This window comes from Candoia aspera, chromosome 1 (genome assembly GCF_035149785.1).
Source record: "Candoia aspera isolate rCanAsp1 chromosome 1, rCanAsp1.hap2, whole genome shotgun sequence".
NCBI lineage: Eukaryota > Metazoa > Chordata > Lepidosauria > Squamata > Boidae > Candoia > Candoia aspera.
This window is the reverse complement of record NC_086153.1, coordinates 166,463,380-166,482,838: the sequence shown is the minus strand read 5'-3', so window position 1 is coordinate 166,482,838 and position 19,459 is coordinate 166,463,380. Positions and strand designations below refer to the sequence as shown.

Below are 19,459 nucleotides of genomic sequence, written 5' to 3'. Positions count from 1 at the left end.
GTTCAGATTAATGCCATGTCTCCCTTAACAGCTGGACTATGTATCCTTTTCATATGAACTCTTTCCACAGCAACAGCACACACTGAGCAGCAACTGGCTATACCATCCCTTACCCCACCACAGACTGGCCATTGCTACAATGTTTCCCACCACTTATCACAGAGAGGCTTCCTCCCCCAAATTAACATCCCTCTTAATTATTGCAATGCCTAGAGGGCAGAGTGGGGTGGATGAAAAAAATACTGGAGCTAGAAAGAGAGGAAAGTGGGATTCGATGAGGTTGTTGGGCAGCTGGAATGTTCAGAAGTGGAGTGTTCATTGTTTGCAGGCTCCTCCACATTTGCAGGAGAAAGAAAACATTCCTCTTAAGGCACATTCATAGCTTCCAGGTTGGGGCTGGGGCTGCTTCTGTTTCAGTGGGAGGTGAGCATGACAATTGACTGTCAAGGACAAGGGTCCTCATCACCAAGGTATCTGAGAATCAGAGGCAAGTGCAGCCCGATTCACAAGTACATCTGAGACCATCACGGCCAATTGCCCCTCCTGCCCCGTTCAATGAGTCCAGGGCAGTCCTAGAACAACCAGTAGCACGTGCCGTCATAAGCATTCGTCATCCATTTAATAATCCTCCTATTATCTTACTACTTTTATGTTTTACTTAAAAAAAAGGGAACTTCCTTCTTTGACAATGTTCAGCTGGATAATTGGATCCAGGGTTAGGCAAGGGTTAATGTTTGGGGTTTGGTGGCTAGGCAGAGACTTTATAATAGTCTTTTTGTTCTCCCTCCACTCCTTTCTGATAGGAGATGTAAAATCAGCCTGATTGCAAAGCACAGTACACTAGGAAAAAATGTTTCCAAGGAAAGTTGGTAAGGATTCCAGATACTTTGCAAAAACTCCTCTACTCTGCCTAGGAGCTAGTGCAGATGCAAGATAGCACACATTTGCTCCTGTTTATTCTTATCAGTTTAATCAGGGTATTGAACCATTTGAGGCCTCGAAACTTATCCCAGGGCCCCTCATCAAAAGACAAAACTCCAGTGATAGAAAACTGGCTGTGTTTGAGTGAAGTTCTTCTTTTTTTTTTGGCGATAATCTCTCACGGAATCCCATCGAGTTCTCACAGGATTTCTGCAGATCACAGTTCGAAAGACCCTGAGCTAAGTCACACCTGTGAAGGCATTATGGATGGATTCAAAGACGGTGGTGGAGCCAAATGATCTGATTTCAGAGGAGGAACCTTTTCACTTTGTAGTTGGCAAGGACTAAAGGAATTGCAAGCTCAGCTGAGGACAGCCAGTGGCTCCTGCATCTCGACCATACCACAAAAACAAGCATTTGAGTCAGTGATGCTGAGCCAAATTGTACAGCACTCCAAAGGTATTTGGGCTACTGGGAGAGAAGAAATGGATCAGGTACAAGGAAGAGAAACTATGGTGCCACTGGTTTTCTGCAGAGCGATTCACGGCTACACTTTTGGCCAAGATTTCTAAACAAGCTCAGTTTCAGAGCTACCGAGTTAAACAACGCTTCAAAACAACTTACTGGGCCAATGCTGATGAACTTGGTAAATTGGCCATCAGCCTTGATGTGATCATATAATTCCTCCATGGCTCGCTGTCTCAATTTTTTGCTGTGGAATTGCTCATAGATGTTGGCTATTGCTGGAATAGAAGCAGAAAGAGACGTATGGAAGACTCAGTTTATCTCCTGAAAAATCTAAAGCCAATATGAGAAAAACTGTTCTTCAATCAATTTGCAAATCCAACATTTTGGCTTCCATAATTATTCAGGTTGCAACTGGGAAACACACACATTTCTAATTCCTGTTTTGATGTATTGCTCCAGGCTAAAGGCAAACTGCACTTAGTTTTTACAACTTTCTTAGCTTCCATCCCCTGCAACGGCCCATAGCTCTTGCCTCTCCCTGTTAAATATACAGATAGTCCTCAAGTTATGATGGCAATTGGGACTGGAATTTCCATTGCTAAGCAACGTGGTCATAAAGCGTAATGTCACATTGCTGTATTGCTCAGCGATGGCAATCCCTGCAGTCCCTATTGCTGTTGTTAAGCCAGGATCATGGGTCGTTAAGTGAGCAGCTCCTTGCAACTTCCTGCCAGCTTCCAACAGCCAAAGTCAGTGAGGAAGCTGGCAGGAAGTTGCAAGTACCAGGTGGCTCGCAAGCAAGCTGGCAGGCAGGTAAGTGGCTGCTGCTGGGTGGGAGAGGGAGCAAGGGGGTGCACGGGTGGCCAGGGAGGCACAGCACTAATGTGGCGGGACTTGGGGTGGCTGCTGCTGGATGGGGAAGGGTGCGCAGGTGGCTGGGGAGGTGCAGTGCCAGCACAGTGAGGTTCAGGGAGGGTGTGTGAGGGTCTGTGGGTAGTGGGTAAGCCACGGCATGAGTGCAGTGGGGCTTCAAGTGGCTGCTGCCAGATGGGAGAGTAATGTACCCATTACTTTCACCATTACCTTAGGGTACCAATAAATACAATAAAATGAAATATTAGGAAAAACAACTATAAGGCTTATCTTCCTTCTATTCTCAGGACACTTTAGGAATAACAAAGGTGCCTCCTTGACAGCACTTTCATTCTGACAATGAAATGGAGTCCAGCAAGAACAAATGAGGGGCCCCCTTCAGCAGGAGGCAGGTTCACTCACCGTAGACCACTGTCAGTAGCCAGTTGTGTGGTGTGTATAAATCCCCAGAAGCAACGTTGTTCTTTTGTGCTGGCCAGTCAATACTGTCATAATCTTGTACGTAGAGTTCCTAGGAAAGAAGCCCAGAAGAATACAAAATTAGCATTCGAAAATCCACAAGAGATCTCAGTGGGTTTTGAACAGGCCAAATCATTCCTTAAGCAACATGCCAGAGACACAGGCCTCCAAAAGGCTTTCAGGCAGGCTCCACCTTATTTTATCACCATGAGACCAGGAAAAAAAAATGTATCTGCCCATTACCTGTTCAACATTGCATCCCAAAAGGACTATTAGATTGGTCCATTGTAACGCCCTTCCATCTGCTCTTTTGGACAGCAGATTTTGCAACACCCCTAAAGAGTGTGTCTGACCAGGTGGTGAGGGGGAAATAGAAACTGTGGGCCAGGTCCAGCTGTGCTGCCTCCTTGTCGAGATATTTGGATTATGTGTATTTCCCTAATTACAATATATTTAGGCAGAATTGAGGGTGACTTCCTTGACCAACACCTATTAGCTGATCAGAAGGTGGAGATCTCAGGTAGTATAGCATAGCTAGGTTCTGTATGCTGCCAATGATGAAAGGTAAACAGACAAATGCTTCACATCTGAGTATTCACTTACGTAGGTTTATATGTATCTTGATATATTATTTCAGTTACATCATGCTTCTATTTTGATGCATTTATTTTACTGCAACTTTATTTTTAAGCTGATCTCTAATATATGACCATAATAAACTAAACAAACAAGCATTATAAAATCAAAACTGGAAAGAGAACCTAGTGCAGCACTGGCTTAATAGTATTGTGTCACAAAATATTATTTTGATAAATAATTTTATCCAAGTAGGGACAAAATCAAGTATATGTTATTTGTACTGTAGCTCCCAATTCATCATGTACATTCTGAAGATTCCAACTCTTTCAAAAATTAAAGATTACAAAAATTACTTGTCAATACTGCAGCATAAACCACCAGATATAAAGTACTACATTATAAGTTGAGAAAAGTGACAGTGCAGGAACTTTTGGAATCAAACAAAACTTTCTGTGCAAGCAATTATGTAGCTTTGGTTATTTAAACATGGTATTTTGCACAGTACCGGACGGTGAACCTGATGAATTTAGTCTCTGCTTTATTTCTTTTCAACCTACATAAACTAGCATGACTGGACCACAATTACAGGAAATGATTACAGGAAAATTTTGACATCACTTTTCAAAACCGTAAGGTAGAGTCATGTTCAGCTTAAAGGCAGTTTAAAACATACACACTGACCTGGTGTGCCTGTTGAGAGTTATATTTTAGGGATGGAAAATTACAAACCCTAAATAATAAGTCTATGCATACTTTGAAAATTATTTGAGAAAGATGCTTTGGAACATGAAAGAGCACAAGCACAGCACCTCTTTAAAGAAGCACTAAAGACATGGGTGCTTTAATGAGCTGAATGTATGGAAGCCTGAAAAAAATGTAGCTGTTTTAAAAAGGTGCTATAGTCCCATGCATTCCATCATACCTCTTTGAAGTAATTTTTGAAGCATGCACAGCCCTTCTAAATTGATCTAACACAACTATGAAGTATCTTTTTAGGGGAGAAAGAGGAAAAATCACACCACAAAAAAAGCAAGTTTTCCTACCAAATTTCAATTCTGGAGTGCTTCGGGAACTATAAACTGGGAAACTGGAGGTTGGCCCACCCCAGCCATAATGGACAGTATCTTAAGCAAGATCAGAGATTCCATTAACTGAAAGGCATTGGATTAATATGAAAGCTATGACAGAAGAGAGAAGGAAAGAGTCTTTGGCAACTACCTGTCGAAGGCTCAAGATAAGTTCGTCTTCTTCTGCAGTGAGGCGGACAGAATAGCAGTAGGCCATTGGCAAGTAAACCTGGCGGCAATGACACCAAAGTGTGGAAGGGTTAGCTGGCATCCAGGAAGGAAACAACCTATTGGAAAGTAGAAAGAAGGAAAAAGCTCCTAACATTGGACTGATAGCCCACAAAGACAATGTAACAATTTGACTGTAAGAAATCTTCAAAAAGACCATGACAACACAACATGGGGTGGCTGCCTATACACACTACATCCAGCAGGCTTTGAAAAATCAGCTACTGGCATACCCATCTCTTTGGCAACTATCAGAACTCCAAGAATTTCCATGAAGTTGTCCAGTGTATAAATTATTTCACATTTTGGGGACAGTATCAAAAATCAGATTGTACTCTTCTGGGATGAAAACTGCTGTGATACAGTGAACTCGACAATACTGATTTATTATTCTAATAGGTAGACAAGTATTTTTCTCCAATGAATTTGGCAAGGGGACTCTTACTTTTGCAGAGAACCAAAGACACTATTAGAAAGGAACAAATGGATGAGAAATGTAAGTAGCTGCAAACATCTCTAGCATGGATGACTTTGAAGATAAGATTAGTCATAGCTAGCCAACTACTGTACAAATAATTATTATTAATATATATATTTTTGTTCTGGTGCTGCCATTTGTGGGAGCATGTTTATATACACACATAACACCTATAAACACACACGTGTCACATGTTACTGAAAGAAAAGGACTGGTTTCAGCTATAACCCTACACTGACAAGGTAGGGACAACAGGCACTGCACATAACTTTTGTCTGTCTTTTTTTAAATATATATTAAAAAAAACTATATATATATATATATATATATATATATAGTCTCCTCTTTCTTTGCAGGGGGTGAGATGCTTATCTTAAACTTTGGGTTAAATATTTTTAAGTAAATATGGCAAATTCCTCATCAGAAATCTGTGGAGAAGAAAGCAGAACAGAAAGCAAAACAGGCATTTAGAAGAGATTCAAGACATAGTATGCCCATATAAGAAAAAAAAATTCCAAAAATGCCACAGTGAAATACTAGTCTCATAGTAAATACTGAAACAGATTCCACTAACAATGTGCCTTCTTAATTCTCACAATGAAAATACAATTAAGAGATCATTGTGAAGCTTGCCCTATAAAACGTTAACTCTTATATCACAAAGAAATCTTTAGCAGCTGTAAATCGACAAGAAGTCTGTTTTGGAAGGGGAGAGGGGCCATGATCTGGAACTTAGGTTGAAAGGTGGAAAACTGATCTGAATGAATTGGGGTGCCATAGAAATTATGGATAGGAAATTAATTGACCTGCAGTCTCTACGTTTTCTAGTAATTTTCCTTAGTTTTTCACCCATACATATAAAACAGCATATGTAAATTCTAAGAAACTTCTGTCTTTTTTTTTTTAATGGTACAAATTTTCTTTTTGGTCAAGTGCATACATCCACCTAGTGAAAGTCAGAGAGAAGCTGGGCTTAATTTCCCTGAGTCCACACAGAAACAACATACCACTGCACGCTCTCGATGTCAGTACTTGCAAATAGCCTATTTCCGTTCTTCAACTTAAAACGACAAAAAATGAAGCTGGGTAAGAATATCTGCCAATTGCTTCTGCAAAATACACAGCTCCAGTTCATATTTTACAATGAATGATTTACACACCACATCTCAGGAAGAAGCGTATTCATTCCTTCCCAACTGTAGACATTCAAGACAGCCAGCCAAAATTTACCCCAGGAAGCGACTCCTACAGCACCACCTGGAAAAAACCCAAAATAGAGTAATATCAAAAAAGCTGCCAACTTTATAAAACCATAAACAGTTCATGGTTATTACTGGATAGCAGGAGGAGGAGAAGCGATCTCTCTAAGAGCTGGGATTCTCCTTTTCTCTCTGCATGTGTGTTGTGTCTGTTCTCCTCGCTCCAGAAGAGGCTCTGCTCCCCAAACAGGTTGCCTTCATCCCTCCTCTTCTCCCATTAGTCCTGACTATAACAGCAGCTTTTCTGTGGTTGACCTTCTACAGATAGACTTTCCATATCTCCTGGACTCCCTGGCCAAGAAAACGTAGAACACAGAAACGGGGAATGAAAGGGAGACTTCAATATACCAGAGAAAGAGAGAGAGCGAAGGAGGGAGGGAGGGAGAACTAATGAGTAACATTTGACCTATCATAGAACTGTTACAAATACCTGATATTCATTGGACTTAGAGCAGACACCAGAAAAACAAGCCAACTCACACAGCTAACTAAAGCAGGGGAACTCATAGGAAAGAAGAGATGATGCCTCCTGCTTAAAGACCTCCCAAGAAACTAGAAGGGTCTAAATACCATTTAAGATACAAGTGGTCACATATTGGTTCCCAAAAGCACTTCCTGCAAATAGGAAACTATTAATCAATGAACAGCATTAGCCATGAGGATCAGTTACTGGAGCAGCCTCAACCATGCTGAGAATACCATCAAACAGACAACCAGAGGAGCCATGTTAGCTATAAATTCTAAAAAGGAGGTAGGTTGACATCAGGTTGGTCTTTTTTCTTGTCCCAGATTTTCATAATAACAAAAGGGACCAAAGGACAACCAGGAATGTATTGAAAAATCTAAAGTGTAAATGTAGTCTTGCCCCTCAAGTCCTGCTGAACATGGGAAAGCTCAAAACAATGAAATATGAAATGGATGTGTTACCTGTTGAGACCTTAGGCATCAGAGGCTTCTGGTGGGGGAATTATGGCAGGCTGACACTCTCCAAGGCACAGAGTGACACTGCAGATGAAAACACTGTCTGGAAGGCAGACTCTGGCAAGCACAATCTCCCTGGATCAAAGGGAGATCGTGAGAGCAGTTCCTTGGTTAAGCAGAGTCCTGGGAATCCATCCATCCTAATTGTGACAGAGACATTAAGCTTTGCCTCCCCCATTTCTTAATCACTTTGGGAAGTAATTAATTTACAGATGAAAAGAAATTTCTTCTGCGGTAAAGACTCCTTGTGAGTTAAACCTTCTTTCAAGATTACAAAAAAATAAGAAAGAGAGACTTTGATTCAAAGATTCAAGAACTCTTTGCAAAAAGCTTAATTAAGAGAAGATGTAAGAAAGTTTTAAAACGGACAAGGGGACAGTCTTTTTTCCTCTATTTTTCTATTTTTATTTTTATCATTTTTACTTTTGATGAAAATGCTTTGGTATAAATTTTCACTAAGCCAGTTAAAGAGACCAGTCTGGTGTGGGAATGCTTGTTATTCTTAAGGAATGTATTTAATTGGTGGAATCTACATAACAAAAGGTAAGGTAAAGAACCAGACTGTGACATTTAGTTGCCATGGAGGTGTGATGCCTGTTGTGGCTGAAGCTATTGAGAGCTACTAAAATGAAAAGGGGTGGGGGGAGGAGAGGCTTGTCTTTTTATTTCGCCTGCTTGAGACATCTTCACTTTTGGATTAAAAATGGCAGGAGGGGCTCGCTAGAGCAACCTGCAGAAAAAATAATTACACAAGATACACTTCAGAATTTTTTTGAACAGATGGGAAATAAATTTGATCAGATGGGGAAAATGGATGCTTTGAAAAAAGAATGGATGAAATATTTGTAAAGTTAAGAGAGAAGATGAGAGAAGATGTTAAAAAGATGGAAAGTTCTACAAAGCAAATATTTAGAGGTAAAATAAATTAATGATAAGAGTGCAAATTTTAGAGAGTAAGACAGGTTCAAGGCAGAGAGTTGGAAAGAGAATTGGATAATTCGGCTTTACTGGAATTGAGAGAGAAATAATTCTGTTTGAGATTCAGAACTGTTTCAGAGGTTCCAGATGACGATATTAGAGAGCAGATTATTAATGTTTTGGCACATTTTTTGGACCTGGAAGAGGAAAATATGGATGCAGAAACTGTAAGATTTATAGAATAAATTCCAGATTTGCCACCATGAGGAATGTCCCTGGGTCCTGCAGCAGCATTTTAACACAAGACTGAAAATGGACAATACAGATATAGTTGTTTTAAAAGAGATTCCTATTAGAATTTTATGTAAGAAAAAAGAATATGCCTTCTTAGGAGAAACATTAAAACAGAAAAAGATCCCATTTTGATGGGATAAATTGGATCACGTCACCACGAGGATGCTACAACGGTCATAAGTGCGAGAAATGGTTGTAAGTCTTTTTTTCAGTGCCGCTGTAATTCTGGACGGTCACTAAATGAATGGTCTGCCTGTATACCCTTAATTTCACATGATAGCAAAATAATGCTTAAGATCATCTGATGCAGTTTACGGCCTGATATGGAAAGGGAGATGCCAGATGTTCATGCTGATTTTAGAAAAGCGGAAGAATAAGAGACATTTTTGCTAATGCAAACTGTATAATTGAGAAAGCCAAAAAGAAGTCAGTATATCATTCATGGATGGACTTGGTTACAGTGGCAATAGACGCACCACTGAAGGGCCAGAATAGAGACAGATACTCCTGGAGAAGGTGTACCAACGTGGTTGCTAAGAGCTGACATCAATTCGATGGCACCTAATCAATCACTTGTGACTGCTCTATAACCAGAGAGAGCCCTTTTTCCACAGTCAGCAAATGCTGGTAAAAAGGAAAATAAAAGCCACCTCTACTTCCAGACTCCAGCTGGTTATTCACCTTTGCTGTGGAGGTTGTTTCGAGCCCTCAGTAAGTCTGGATCATCAGGGCTGACTCCGAGGATACGCAGGGCCGTGTAGTTGAGAGCAGTGGAAAACACCTTGGACACGTCCTCAATGTGTCTGGTGGACAACAAACAAGAAAGGTATTAGGCAGATGTGTTCACACAAGGAAGCTCAGTTGTTCTCCCAGTCTTCAGAATTTTCGAGAACGTCAAATAAGGCAAAATAAAAGAGCATGGAGTAATTTTATTACAACATGGCTGACAATGGCTATATTCTAGAGCTTTATTTTAAATGCGTAATAGGGAAATATAATGCCGCAGATTGAGATCAGTAGAATTTCAGCTTGCTTGCACAATTAACCTGAGATAGGAAAAATCAACACTGTAATCCCTAGCAATAAATATCAAGCTCTAAGGATTTGTTTGCTATTCACCCAGGAAATCATATAAACATTAGCAACATGGTGCTATCGGGGCTGTTTCGTGCTTCTTTCCATCTTCCATCTTCTTTCCATCTTCTTTAAATAAGGTAGAAGACAGAAGTCAGTGCCTTTTAGACAGAAAGTAACACCTGAGCCTCACTTGTGGAAGAAGCTATTAGCCCATTTTACCCACATAGTAAATTTAAAATTTCTTTCCAAAAAATATAACCATATGAAAGACAGCTTTCAAAACAACACAGTCTGTGACATTTCACGATCTGTAGCTAAGATTAATGTGCCTGCTAAGCGAAGCATTGTGAATGACTGCAGGAACCGGACAGAGGAGGAATTCCCAGCCCAGAGGTGGGTAGGAAACATTTCAAAGTAACTCCACCTTAATTGGCCTGCTATGAATTTGTCTTTGGTTTTCAAGACTATGCTTTTACTAGTATTAAGATGCTTTCCTGAAATTCATATGGTTCTCCCTTGTTGAGTTTTCTAACTTTGTGGGACTTGAGAAGCATAAACTTTATTGGTCTGAGCAAAAGAATTTCCACCTATTCTGAACAATGCCTAACAATGCTCTGTTCTAAGCCCCACATTCTTACACTTTTTCTACCCAAGTCCTTCCCTCTGCCTTTATTCTATATTATTTTGGTATTATATTCCCCCTTGGCTTCATAAAAGGTCTGTCAATCTTACAGCTAGAGTTACTGGATGGTTATCAAGAAGCAGTGTTTTATGTAAAGGGAAACCTATGCTTATATTACCTATGCTTGTATTAGTCCAGATTATGACAGGACAAAAATTGTTATTAAAAATAATAAATGCAAGTATGGACAATGTGGGACCCCCAAATTAGTAAACTTTAGCAGACATGACCAAAGTCATATATAAGATACACAACAGAATAAGCTAGAGGCTGTTACAATAGCAGGTAAGTTGGATAAAACAAAGTGCTGGCAGGGAAGGGAATAAGTGAAACAGGTTATACAAGGATTAGAAACCAGCTTTTTTGTTCAAATTGTCTTATACATTCCCTAGAGAAGGAAGCAAGTTAGAAATAACTATGTATGATGGACAAGGCTGTCCTTTTCCTAAATCAACCACTGTTGGTTTCTGGTAAGGTAAACAGGAAGATGACGTACAGTATATAATCAATTTGTGAAAAGTGAGTGTTTGCATATAATTTTTGTCTTCTCCTCTAAGAGAACACTCTATAGCTATGGATCAGTAAAACTTCAAAGCACTCTTCAGCTGTTGGTTGTATTGCCTGTGAACTGGTATTAAGGAAGAAAGATTTTTTTCCCCCTACAAGAAGTTTCAAAGTTTCAGCTGTGTATGTTTAGTATGATTAATACACAAGCTGGGGGAAGATTCTCCAAAGCTTTGCAAAATCTTTCACTTATCACTTTATTGCGATAATAAGATTTTTGCAAAAGAACTGACTTTCACACACACCCCTTTCAAAATGTGGAGTAATCATAGTTTTCGTACAGATTTCTTGAGGCACTAAGCACTCTTGGCCAACTCCTGAAATAGGTACTACCTACTCCTTAGGAAGTCCCAACCATTTACTCCCAAAGTAATTTGCTGGGCATTGATGCCCATCAGCAAGAAGAGCCTTCGCTTCCTTTTTTATGCTGTTGGCTCAAAAAATGTATGATGTGCCACTGTGTGACATGTTCACAAATTTGCACTGCTCACACCAAGAGCAGCATATCAGTCCCTTCAGAGCCAGGATGGCAGCTCTCCAGCTGGAAAAAGGAGAGACCATCAGAGATATTTACAATGAAACCAAAGATTCTGGGGCTTCTCTATTTAGCATTAAGAGGACTGCAATGTTGCTCCTGCTGCTGCCATCCTGGCTGGGATAGCAGAAATTTGCAAAAGTCCTTCTGAGACCAGGCCAGTAGTTTCCTTAGGTCATGAATCCTCAAGCATAAACTTAGTTATCCTACAGTTGCTCCAAAATAAAATTAATCCCATTGACTTTTCCAGCACTCATGAAACTAGGACACATCTTCTTTTATAGCTATAGTTTCAATGGGCTCTGACCTGGCACTTCCAGCCCTCTGGAGTCATGGCAATTCCTACTATTTTCCACCTCCAAGGTCTCTTCCCTATCCCCCAGCATGCAGCTGAATATGAGATTGTTGGTGTGCTTGTCTGAAGCACTGGCTTTTGAGCTTTACTCACAGGCCCCATCCTCCATCTGGGAGCTGCACTGAACGCAAGTAGCGCACCATCTCCTTCCTACTTTCTTCTGGGATTGGAACCTTGGCAACATAGCACGCAATCAGGAACCCTGTTGGAAGAAGGCCAGGAAGAAGAAAACTGCAGCAAGGCTGGAAAGCCATTTCAGACAGCAACAACCACAAGCTCTTGAAATAATGAATGGGAGCCTCCTCTGCTCTCACTTCTGCTAATATCAAAATGGACTGGGATATTTAGACTTAAAGATTCCAAAAGGCCCGGAGACAGAACCCTCTGTCCTTTAAACTCACCACCACCACGAGCCAATCTCTTCTAGCTGAATCCTACATCAATATAATATTTCTCTCAATTCCTTTTAAACCATTGTGGTCAATAGTAATGGTAGCATGTAGGGAAACTTGTAATTAATTCTGAAATTACTCCAGCCAATATAGCTTAGCTGATTAGATTTTTTGCCTTTAATACAAAACATTGATCTTCTGACCAATGTGTGACCATCTGGGAGAAGAAGCTCTGGGGACTTTTCTGGTAATCATACCTGGCAACAGAAAGAGGGGTCCTCCATAGTCCTCAGCCCAGTGACCATCTTCTGCTTGTAAGCCTGAGAAAAATTCCATCCCATTTAGCACTGCCTCCTCTGCAGTACCAGCTTTAGGCAAGACTGGGAAGAATTTAGTCTGCAAAATAGAAAGGAATCGGAATGAGAAAGCAATATAGATGACCGGACTTTAGGTCCATAAAAGTATAAAAAAGAGAACTGATGTATGTATAAAGGCCATACACTGAAGTCTCCTGCTTTATTCAAGCAGTGCAACATGTGGAGGGGCAGCTAGCTGCTCTCCGTCTCTTTCTCTCCCCACTTCTGGCAAAAGAGAAAGGGAAGTGCAAAGCGTAGCAGCTGGGACAGTGGCCTTGGATTTGCTCCCCAGGCAAACCAAAGGCAGACAGAAGTCTCTGATATCAGCCAGGAAGGATTCACACTGAATCCTACTATACGCTCAACCACAAACTACTTAGCCCCACTTTAGCCTGGTCTAACATACTGTGGTACCAGCCAGCAGGTCTATATGCTTCCTTAAAGGCAGCATCCCCACTTTACCTCATGAGAATCTGCCAAGTGAGCATTGCTTCTGGACCCTCTATCCAGCATACTTTTCTTAGGAAAAACCAACTTCCAGTATGGAAGCACAAATGGGTGGGGAAGCCTGAAGTACCAAAAGGTTCTGGTAAGGGAAATATGTAGAACATGAGCTTTCTTCAAACACTTTCTTGAACACCCTGGGAAGTAACATTTCTAACCACAAAAAAGCTAAAAATACAAGTTAAAGCCTATAAGACTAATGTATTTCAGATGCTATCTTTCTAAAAGGAGAGATCTGGATCACTTTCTGTCCTAAGTCCTGACTAACTGCTTTGCTTGGCAGAGACAGAAATGTTTGGCACAGACAAGCTGGTCTGCTCCCAGACCACTGAAAATTTGGAAAGCCCTCCCTAAAGACCTAGCTTGAAAGAAGTTGCTGGGAGCTATACAAACTGCCCATAACCCTCATACCCCATATTTGCAAAGACATCAGTCACGAACCGTGTCCAGCCCTAGAGAGTGAGCCTCCAGTGCAGTCTGCTCCCGCTCCACAGCCTCATCATCTGCTAGATATCGCCATCGCTGCCGACCCTCTTCATTACTCAAGCGCCAGCGGGTTAAGTCTGTGGCTGGCTCTGTCTTATATGGGCCTCCTCTTCTCCGCAAATACCTAACAGGAGTGAAATGCAAACAGAGAGAGACTCCAGGTAAAGCACTCATCCTGTTATTGCAGATGGAAAATGTCCAAGCAGTAGGATCCAAGTCATGTGTGCGGGTTATGGTTAGGACTCCAGCTTAAAGCTCAACTATTAGGTCTGCTGGCCCTTCTTTTTCTGCATCCTGAGAGCTCCTTTTTTAATTCACATGTGAATGATGGGGCCAATACAATATTATAGCTACAATTAAAGTAAGTGGTCAGAGTTTTCTTCTCAAATCACTTTATTTGTTGTTTATTCGTTTAGTCGCTTCCGACTCTTCGTGACTTCATGGACCAGCCCACGCCAGAGCTTCCTGTCGGTCGTCAACACCCCCAGCTCCCCCAGGGACGAGTCCGTCACCTCTAGAATATCATCCATCCATCTTGCCCTTGGTCGGCCCCTCTTCCTTTTGCCTTCCACTCTCCCTAGCATCAGCATCTTCTCCAGGGTGTCCTGTCTTCTCATGATGTGGCCAAAGTATTTCAGTTTTGCCTTTAATATCATTCCCTCAAGTGAGCAGTCTGGCTTTATTTCCTGGAGGATGGACTGGTTGGATCTTCTTGCAGTCCAAGGCACTCTCAGAATTTTCCTCCAACACCACAGTTCAAAAGCATCGATCTTCCTTCACTCAGCCTTCCTTATGGTCCAGCTCTCGCAGCCATATGTTACTACAGGGAACACCATTGCTTTAACTATGCGGGCCTTTGTTGTCAGTGTGATGTCTCTGCTCTTAACTATTTTATCGAGATTTGTCATTGCTCTTCTTCCAAGGATTAAGCGTCTTCTGATTTCCTGACTGCAGTCAGCATCTGCAGTAATCTTTGCACCTAGGAATACAAAGTCTTTCACTGCTTCTACATTTTCTCCCTCTATTTGCCAGTTATCAATCAAGCTGGTTGCCATAATCTTGGTTTTTTTGAGGTTTAGCTGCAAACCAGCTTTTGCACTTTCTTCTTTCACCTTCATCATAAGGCTCCTCAGTTCCTCTTCACTTTCAGCCATCAAAGTGGTATCATCTGCATATCTGAGATTGTTAATGTTTCTTCCAGAGATTTTAACTCCAGCCTTGGATTCCTCAAGGCCAGCTTGTCGCATGATGTGTTCTGCATACAAGTTGAATAGGTAGGGTGAGAGTATACAGCCCTGCCGTACTCCTTTCCCAATCTTAAACCAGTCTGTTGTTCCGTGGTCTGTTCTTACTGTTGCTACTTGGTCGTTATACAGATTCTTCAGGAGGCATACAAGATGACTTGGTATCCCCATACCACTAAGAACTTGCCACAATTTGTTATGGTCCACACAGTCAAAGGCTTTAGAATAGTCAATAAAACAGAAATAGATGTTTTTCTGAAACTCCCTGGCTTTTTCCATTATCCAGCGGATATTGGCAATTTGGTCTCTAGTTCCTCTGCCTTTTCTAAAGCCAGCTTGTACGTCTGGCAATTCTCGCTCCATGAACTGCTGAAGTCTACCTTGCAGGATCTTGAGCATTACCTTACTGGCATGTGAAATGAGTGCCACTGTTCGATAGTTTGAACATTCTTTAGTGTTTCCCTTTTTTGGTATGGGGATATAAGTTGATTTTTTCCAGTCTGATGGCCATTCTTGTGTTTTCCAAATTTGCTGGCATATAGCATGCATTACCTTGACAGCATCATCTTGCAAGATTTTGAACAGTTCAGCTGGGATGCCGTCGTCTCCTGTTGCCTTGTTATTAGCAATGCTTCTTAAGGCCCACTCAACCTCACTCTTCAGGATGTCTGGCTCTAGCTCACCGACCACACTGTCAAAGCTATCCCCGATATTGTTATCCTTCCTATACAGGTTTTCTGTATATTCTTGCCACCTTTTCTTGATCTCTTCTTCTTCCGTTAGGTCCTTGCCATCTTTGTTTTTGATCATACCCATTTTTGCCTGGAATTTACCTCCAATGTTTCTAATTTTCTGGAAGAGGTCTCTTGTCCTTCCTATTCTATTGTCTTCTTCCACTTCCGCGCATTGCTTGTTTAAAAATAATTCCTTATCTCTTCTGGCTAACCTCTGGAATTTTGCATTTAATTGGGCATATCTCCCCCTATCACTGTTGCCTTTTGCTTTCCTTCTTTCTTGGGCTACTTCTAGTGTCTCAGCAGACAGCCATTTTGCCTTCTTGGTTTTCTCTTTCTTTGGGATGTATTTTGTTGCCGCCTCCTGAACAATGCTGCCAACTTCTGTCCAGAGTTCTTCCGGGACCCTATCTACTAAGTCCAGTCCCTTAAATCTATTCTTCACCTCCACTGCATATTCCTTAGGAATATTAGTGAGCTCATATCTAGCTGATCTGTGGGTCTTCCCTAATCTCTTGAGTCTGATCCTAAATTGTGCAAGAAGAAGTTCGTGATCTGAACTACAGTCAGCTCCAGGCCTTGTTTTTACCGACTGTACAGATGTCCGCCACCTTTGGCTGCAAAGGATGTAATCAATCTGATTTCGGTGTTGTCCATCTGGTGAAGTCCATGTATAAAGCCGTCTCTTAGGTTGTTGGAAGAGAGTGTTTGTTATGCAGAGTGAATTGTCTTGGCAAAATTCTATCAGCCTGTGTCCTGCTTCGTTTTGTTCTCCCAGGCCATACTTACCTGTAATTCGAGGTGTCATTTGACTGCCCACCTTAGCATTCCAGTCTCCTGTGATGAAAATAACATCTCTTTTAGGCGTGTTGTCCAGCAGGTGCTGCAGATCCTCATAGAACTGCTCTACTTCAGCTTCTTCAGCATTTGTGGTTGGGGCGTATATTTGGATCACTGTGATGTTAGATGGCTTGCCCTGAATTCGAATTGAGATCATTCTATCATTTTTTGGGTTGTATCCAAGCACTGCTTTAGCCACTTTACTATTAATTATGAAGGCTACTCCAGTTCTTCTGTGGTCCTCTTGTCCGCAGTAGTAGATCTGGTGGTCATTTGATGTGAAGTGGCCCATTCCAGTCCATTTCAGTTCACTGACGCCCAGAATGTCTATCTTGAATCTTGACATCTCACCAATAACCACATCCAATTTGCCCTGGCTCATAGATCTTACATTCCAGGTTCCGATGGTGTGTTGATCCTTAGAACATCGGATTCGCCGTTCACCACCAGCACCGTCGGCCGCTAGCCGTCCTTTCAGCTTTGAGCTAGCTGCGTCATCACGTCTGGGGCTAGTTGAGCTCATCCTCTGTTCCTCCCCAGTAGCATTTTGACCATCTTCCGACCTGGGGGTCTCATCTTCCGATGGTATACCGACATATCTCTGGTTGTACTGATCCATTTAGTTTTCACGGCAAGAATACTGAGGTGGGTTGCCATTACCTTCCCCAGGGATCGCATTTAGTCTGACCTCTCTGTCATGACCTTCCCGTCTTGGGTGGCCCTTCACGGTTTAGCTCATGGCATCATTGAGGTGCTCAAGCTCCAGCACCACGACAAGGTAACGATCCTTTGCTGAAGAAATCACTTTATACCTGCCATTAATTCTACCTCTAGGCTGCCTAGATTGGCAGGTAAAAGCAGCACTCTTCTGCAACCACATAAAATAGAAAATGCAAGGAAGAAACCCCACTGGATAAGTCTGTTTAAGTGTGCTATCGCAAAACCCAATAAAAAATTAAATCAGGGCTTGCAATAGGAAACAGAACCTCCACCACTTCTCACTGCACATTTCCAGCTCCTGCAACTGCTTGGCTGGTGGGCGGGTTCAGTCCCATTCTTGCTCCTCAGCATTTGCTCCCCTTCACTTGCTGACAGGGCTGTAAGCAGCCCCTGGGGCCACCCTCAGGCACCTGGCAACAGCAGCTGCTGCCTCCCAAAGGTCTCACCCTGCTGAGACTGGGCTGCTGGGATGGGAGGGCTGGCAAATCTGACTGGAAATGCAGCCTCACAAAGAGATTTCTTGCACCTCATAGAGTGATTTTGCTTTGACTAACTGCCACTGCATAAATCTTCAGAGAAACTGACTAGTCATAGTCTCCTGGACGCTTGCACACTTAGTCACCCTGGTTTTAGATTAGTTATAAAATGTGGCTTATAGCCTAGCATACTGTTCAGACCCAGTCAATAAACCATAGTTAATCATACCATGACATGCAAAGTATGGCTTATTCATCTCATGGTAGTTCAATAAGCCTTGGTTTAGTTCAGTGTATATGCTCAGCCAATATGCCTAAACTTCAAGAGTAAAAATGTATTAGTAATTACTTGCACACCATCTGGTGGTGTGATCTTGTGGACTGTTCCAATTTAAACAGGTGCTGTGGGAAAGGATACCATGCTTGTAATTCAAAAGGGTTTCTATTGTTGGACAAAACTCTAGATACCTCAGGAGCAGACGACCCGAAGAAACATCTCTGCTGACATCAAACCCCACTCAAGAAGGGCGGAACGCCTGCGCTCTGAGACTGCCGCTCAGTGACCGTACATTGGTGAGCTTTTTACATGTTTGGGAATGACCTGCTTTCCAATAGCAGAGAGTATATGTAGCTCAGGGTTAAACTGTTGGGTTCCTGCTGTTCTCTGAGCAAAAAGAATACCAAGAAACCAACAACCGCCTTCTTCTGCTGGGTGCCAGGCCCAAAGCTGATGTGTTGCAGGCATTCTTACCAAACCAGCCTTTTACATCAGCCTTCCCTAGTCATTAACTCCCTCAACACTTCTATTTTAATGGATTATTTTTACCATGTATCATTTTATTCTGCTACTATATGGGAGTTGTCAATTTTATGATGTTTACTCTAGAATAAGTTTTATAGCTATTGCAAACCAATTCAAGATTTTCTATGATGAGACGTGGTAGTGAAATACAATAGAGGAGAAGAAGGTACCTAAAGATACAATAATGAATTTGATGAAATAGATTCTATGAAATGTTATCAAAATTATTAGATTTCACAAATTCTTTGTTGGTTTATGAAAAAGACACCCATCAGCTAAGTGCTTTATTGAACGAAAGGACAACCAATGCACAAAGAGCCTAGCTGTGATTTAAATTGTTTAACACACACAGCACATAACTTATGCATCACAGCATATATGCATAATACAAATGTGTGTGTAAATAATACATTTTAATTATTTCCGTTTTAAAAAAGTCAACGGGTAGACGATCTCAGGAATTTCAAATCCCTGCCATGGGAATAGGTCCTTTTTTGTCACCAGTTACGTGCACGGACTCTTCCCTCCGTTCTTTTCTTGCATCGCCACAAGTAAAGCAGTCTAGTGATTGTTCCAAACACATCTAAAGCTAAAACGACGGCGGAGGCCCTGTAAGAACTCTAAAACAGGAGAGATGCCGAAATACTCACGTCCCGTCCATCCTGCCGCTCTGAGCTAAGAGTGAAGTCTGCAGGCAGCAGCACAAGCACAGGCACGCCAAAGCTGGAACGATCACACTCCATACCTTTCAATTGACTCAGCGGCACGCTGGGATATGAAGTCTTCTGTGTGAATCAGAGGCCGAAGTAGTTCCTTCTTGACGACTACAATTCCCAAGAAGCTACTCGAAACATCCGATCTGGACTGATATAAGCCTATAAAGATCCGGGCCAATCCAAGAGAGCTTAGATACAATTGGGGGAGGAGTCAGCTTCGGCGCTCAGCGTGGGTGAAGAAACTTTTCTGGGGAGAAGGGCTTGTAGCCCATCAAGAAGAGTCCGGACTCGCGAGGCGATAACGAAAAGCTTATTCATGGGGGGAGTAGCGGCTGTGCGACAGTAATGACGGCGATAGGGAGCGTTACCGTAGTGAGCGACAGGGTCCAAAGAAATGCAGGTGTTCAGAAACTCAGAGCGCGGCGCTGTCACCATTGCGAAATCGAGGCCG

At 41.9% G+C, this 19,459-nt stretch overlaps 1 protein-coding gene across 2 annotated transcripts in view; it reads right to left on the bottom strand.

The window, feature by feature from the left end:
* The window catches only part of LSS (lanosterol synthase), a 29,380-nt gene extending 10,343 nt beyond the window's left edge, over window positions 1–19,037 (bottom strand). Inside the window, exons 1-9 of one of the 2 annotated variants that reach the window (XM_063317823.1) lie at window positions 18,943–19,037; window positions 13,432–13,600; window positions 12,388–12,526; window positions 11,832–11,940; window positions 9,207–9,328; window positions 6,234–6,330; window positions 4,519–4,654; window positions 2,665–2,773; window positions 1,546–1,664 (exon numbers count right to left, since the gene is read on the bottom strand). In XM_063317823.1, coding sequence (XP_063173893.1) covers window positions 1,546–1,664; window positions 2,665–2,773; window positions 4,519–4,654; window positions 6,234–6,330; window positions 9,207–9,328; window positions 11,832–11,940; window positions 12,388–12,526; window positions 13,432–13,600; window positions 18,943–18,953 — 1,011 coding nt within the window. In that variant the 5' untranslated portion in view covers window positions 18,954–19,037. Of the gene's footprint in view, window positions 1–1,545; window positions 1,665–2,664; window positions 2,774–4,518; window positions 4,655–6,233; window positions 6,331–9,206; window positions 9,329–11,831; window positions 11,941–12,387; window positions 12,527–13,427; window positions 13,601–18,942 lie in introns of those variants that run through there. The other variant, XM_063317824.1, reaches the window with a different exon arrangement.
* Window positions 19,038–19,459: the final 422 nt, after the last annotated feature.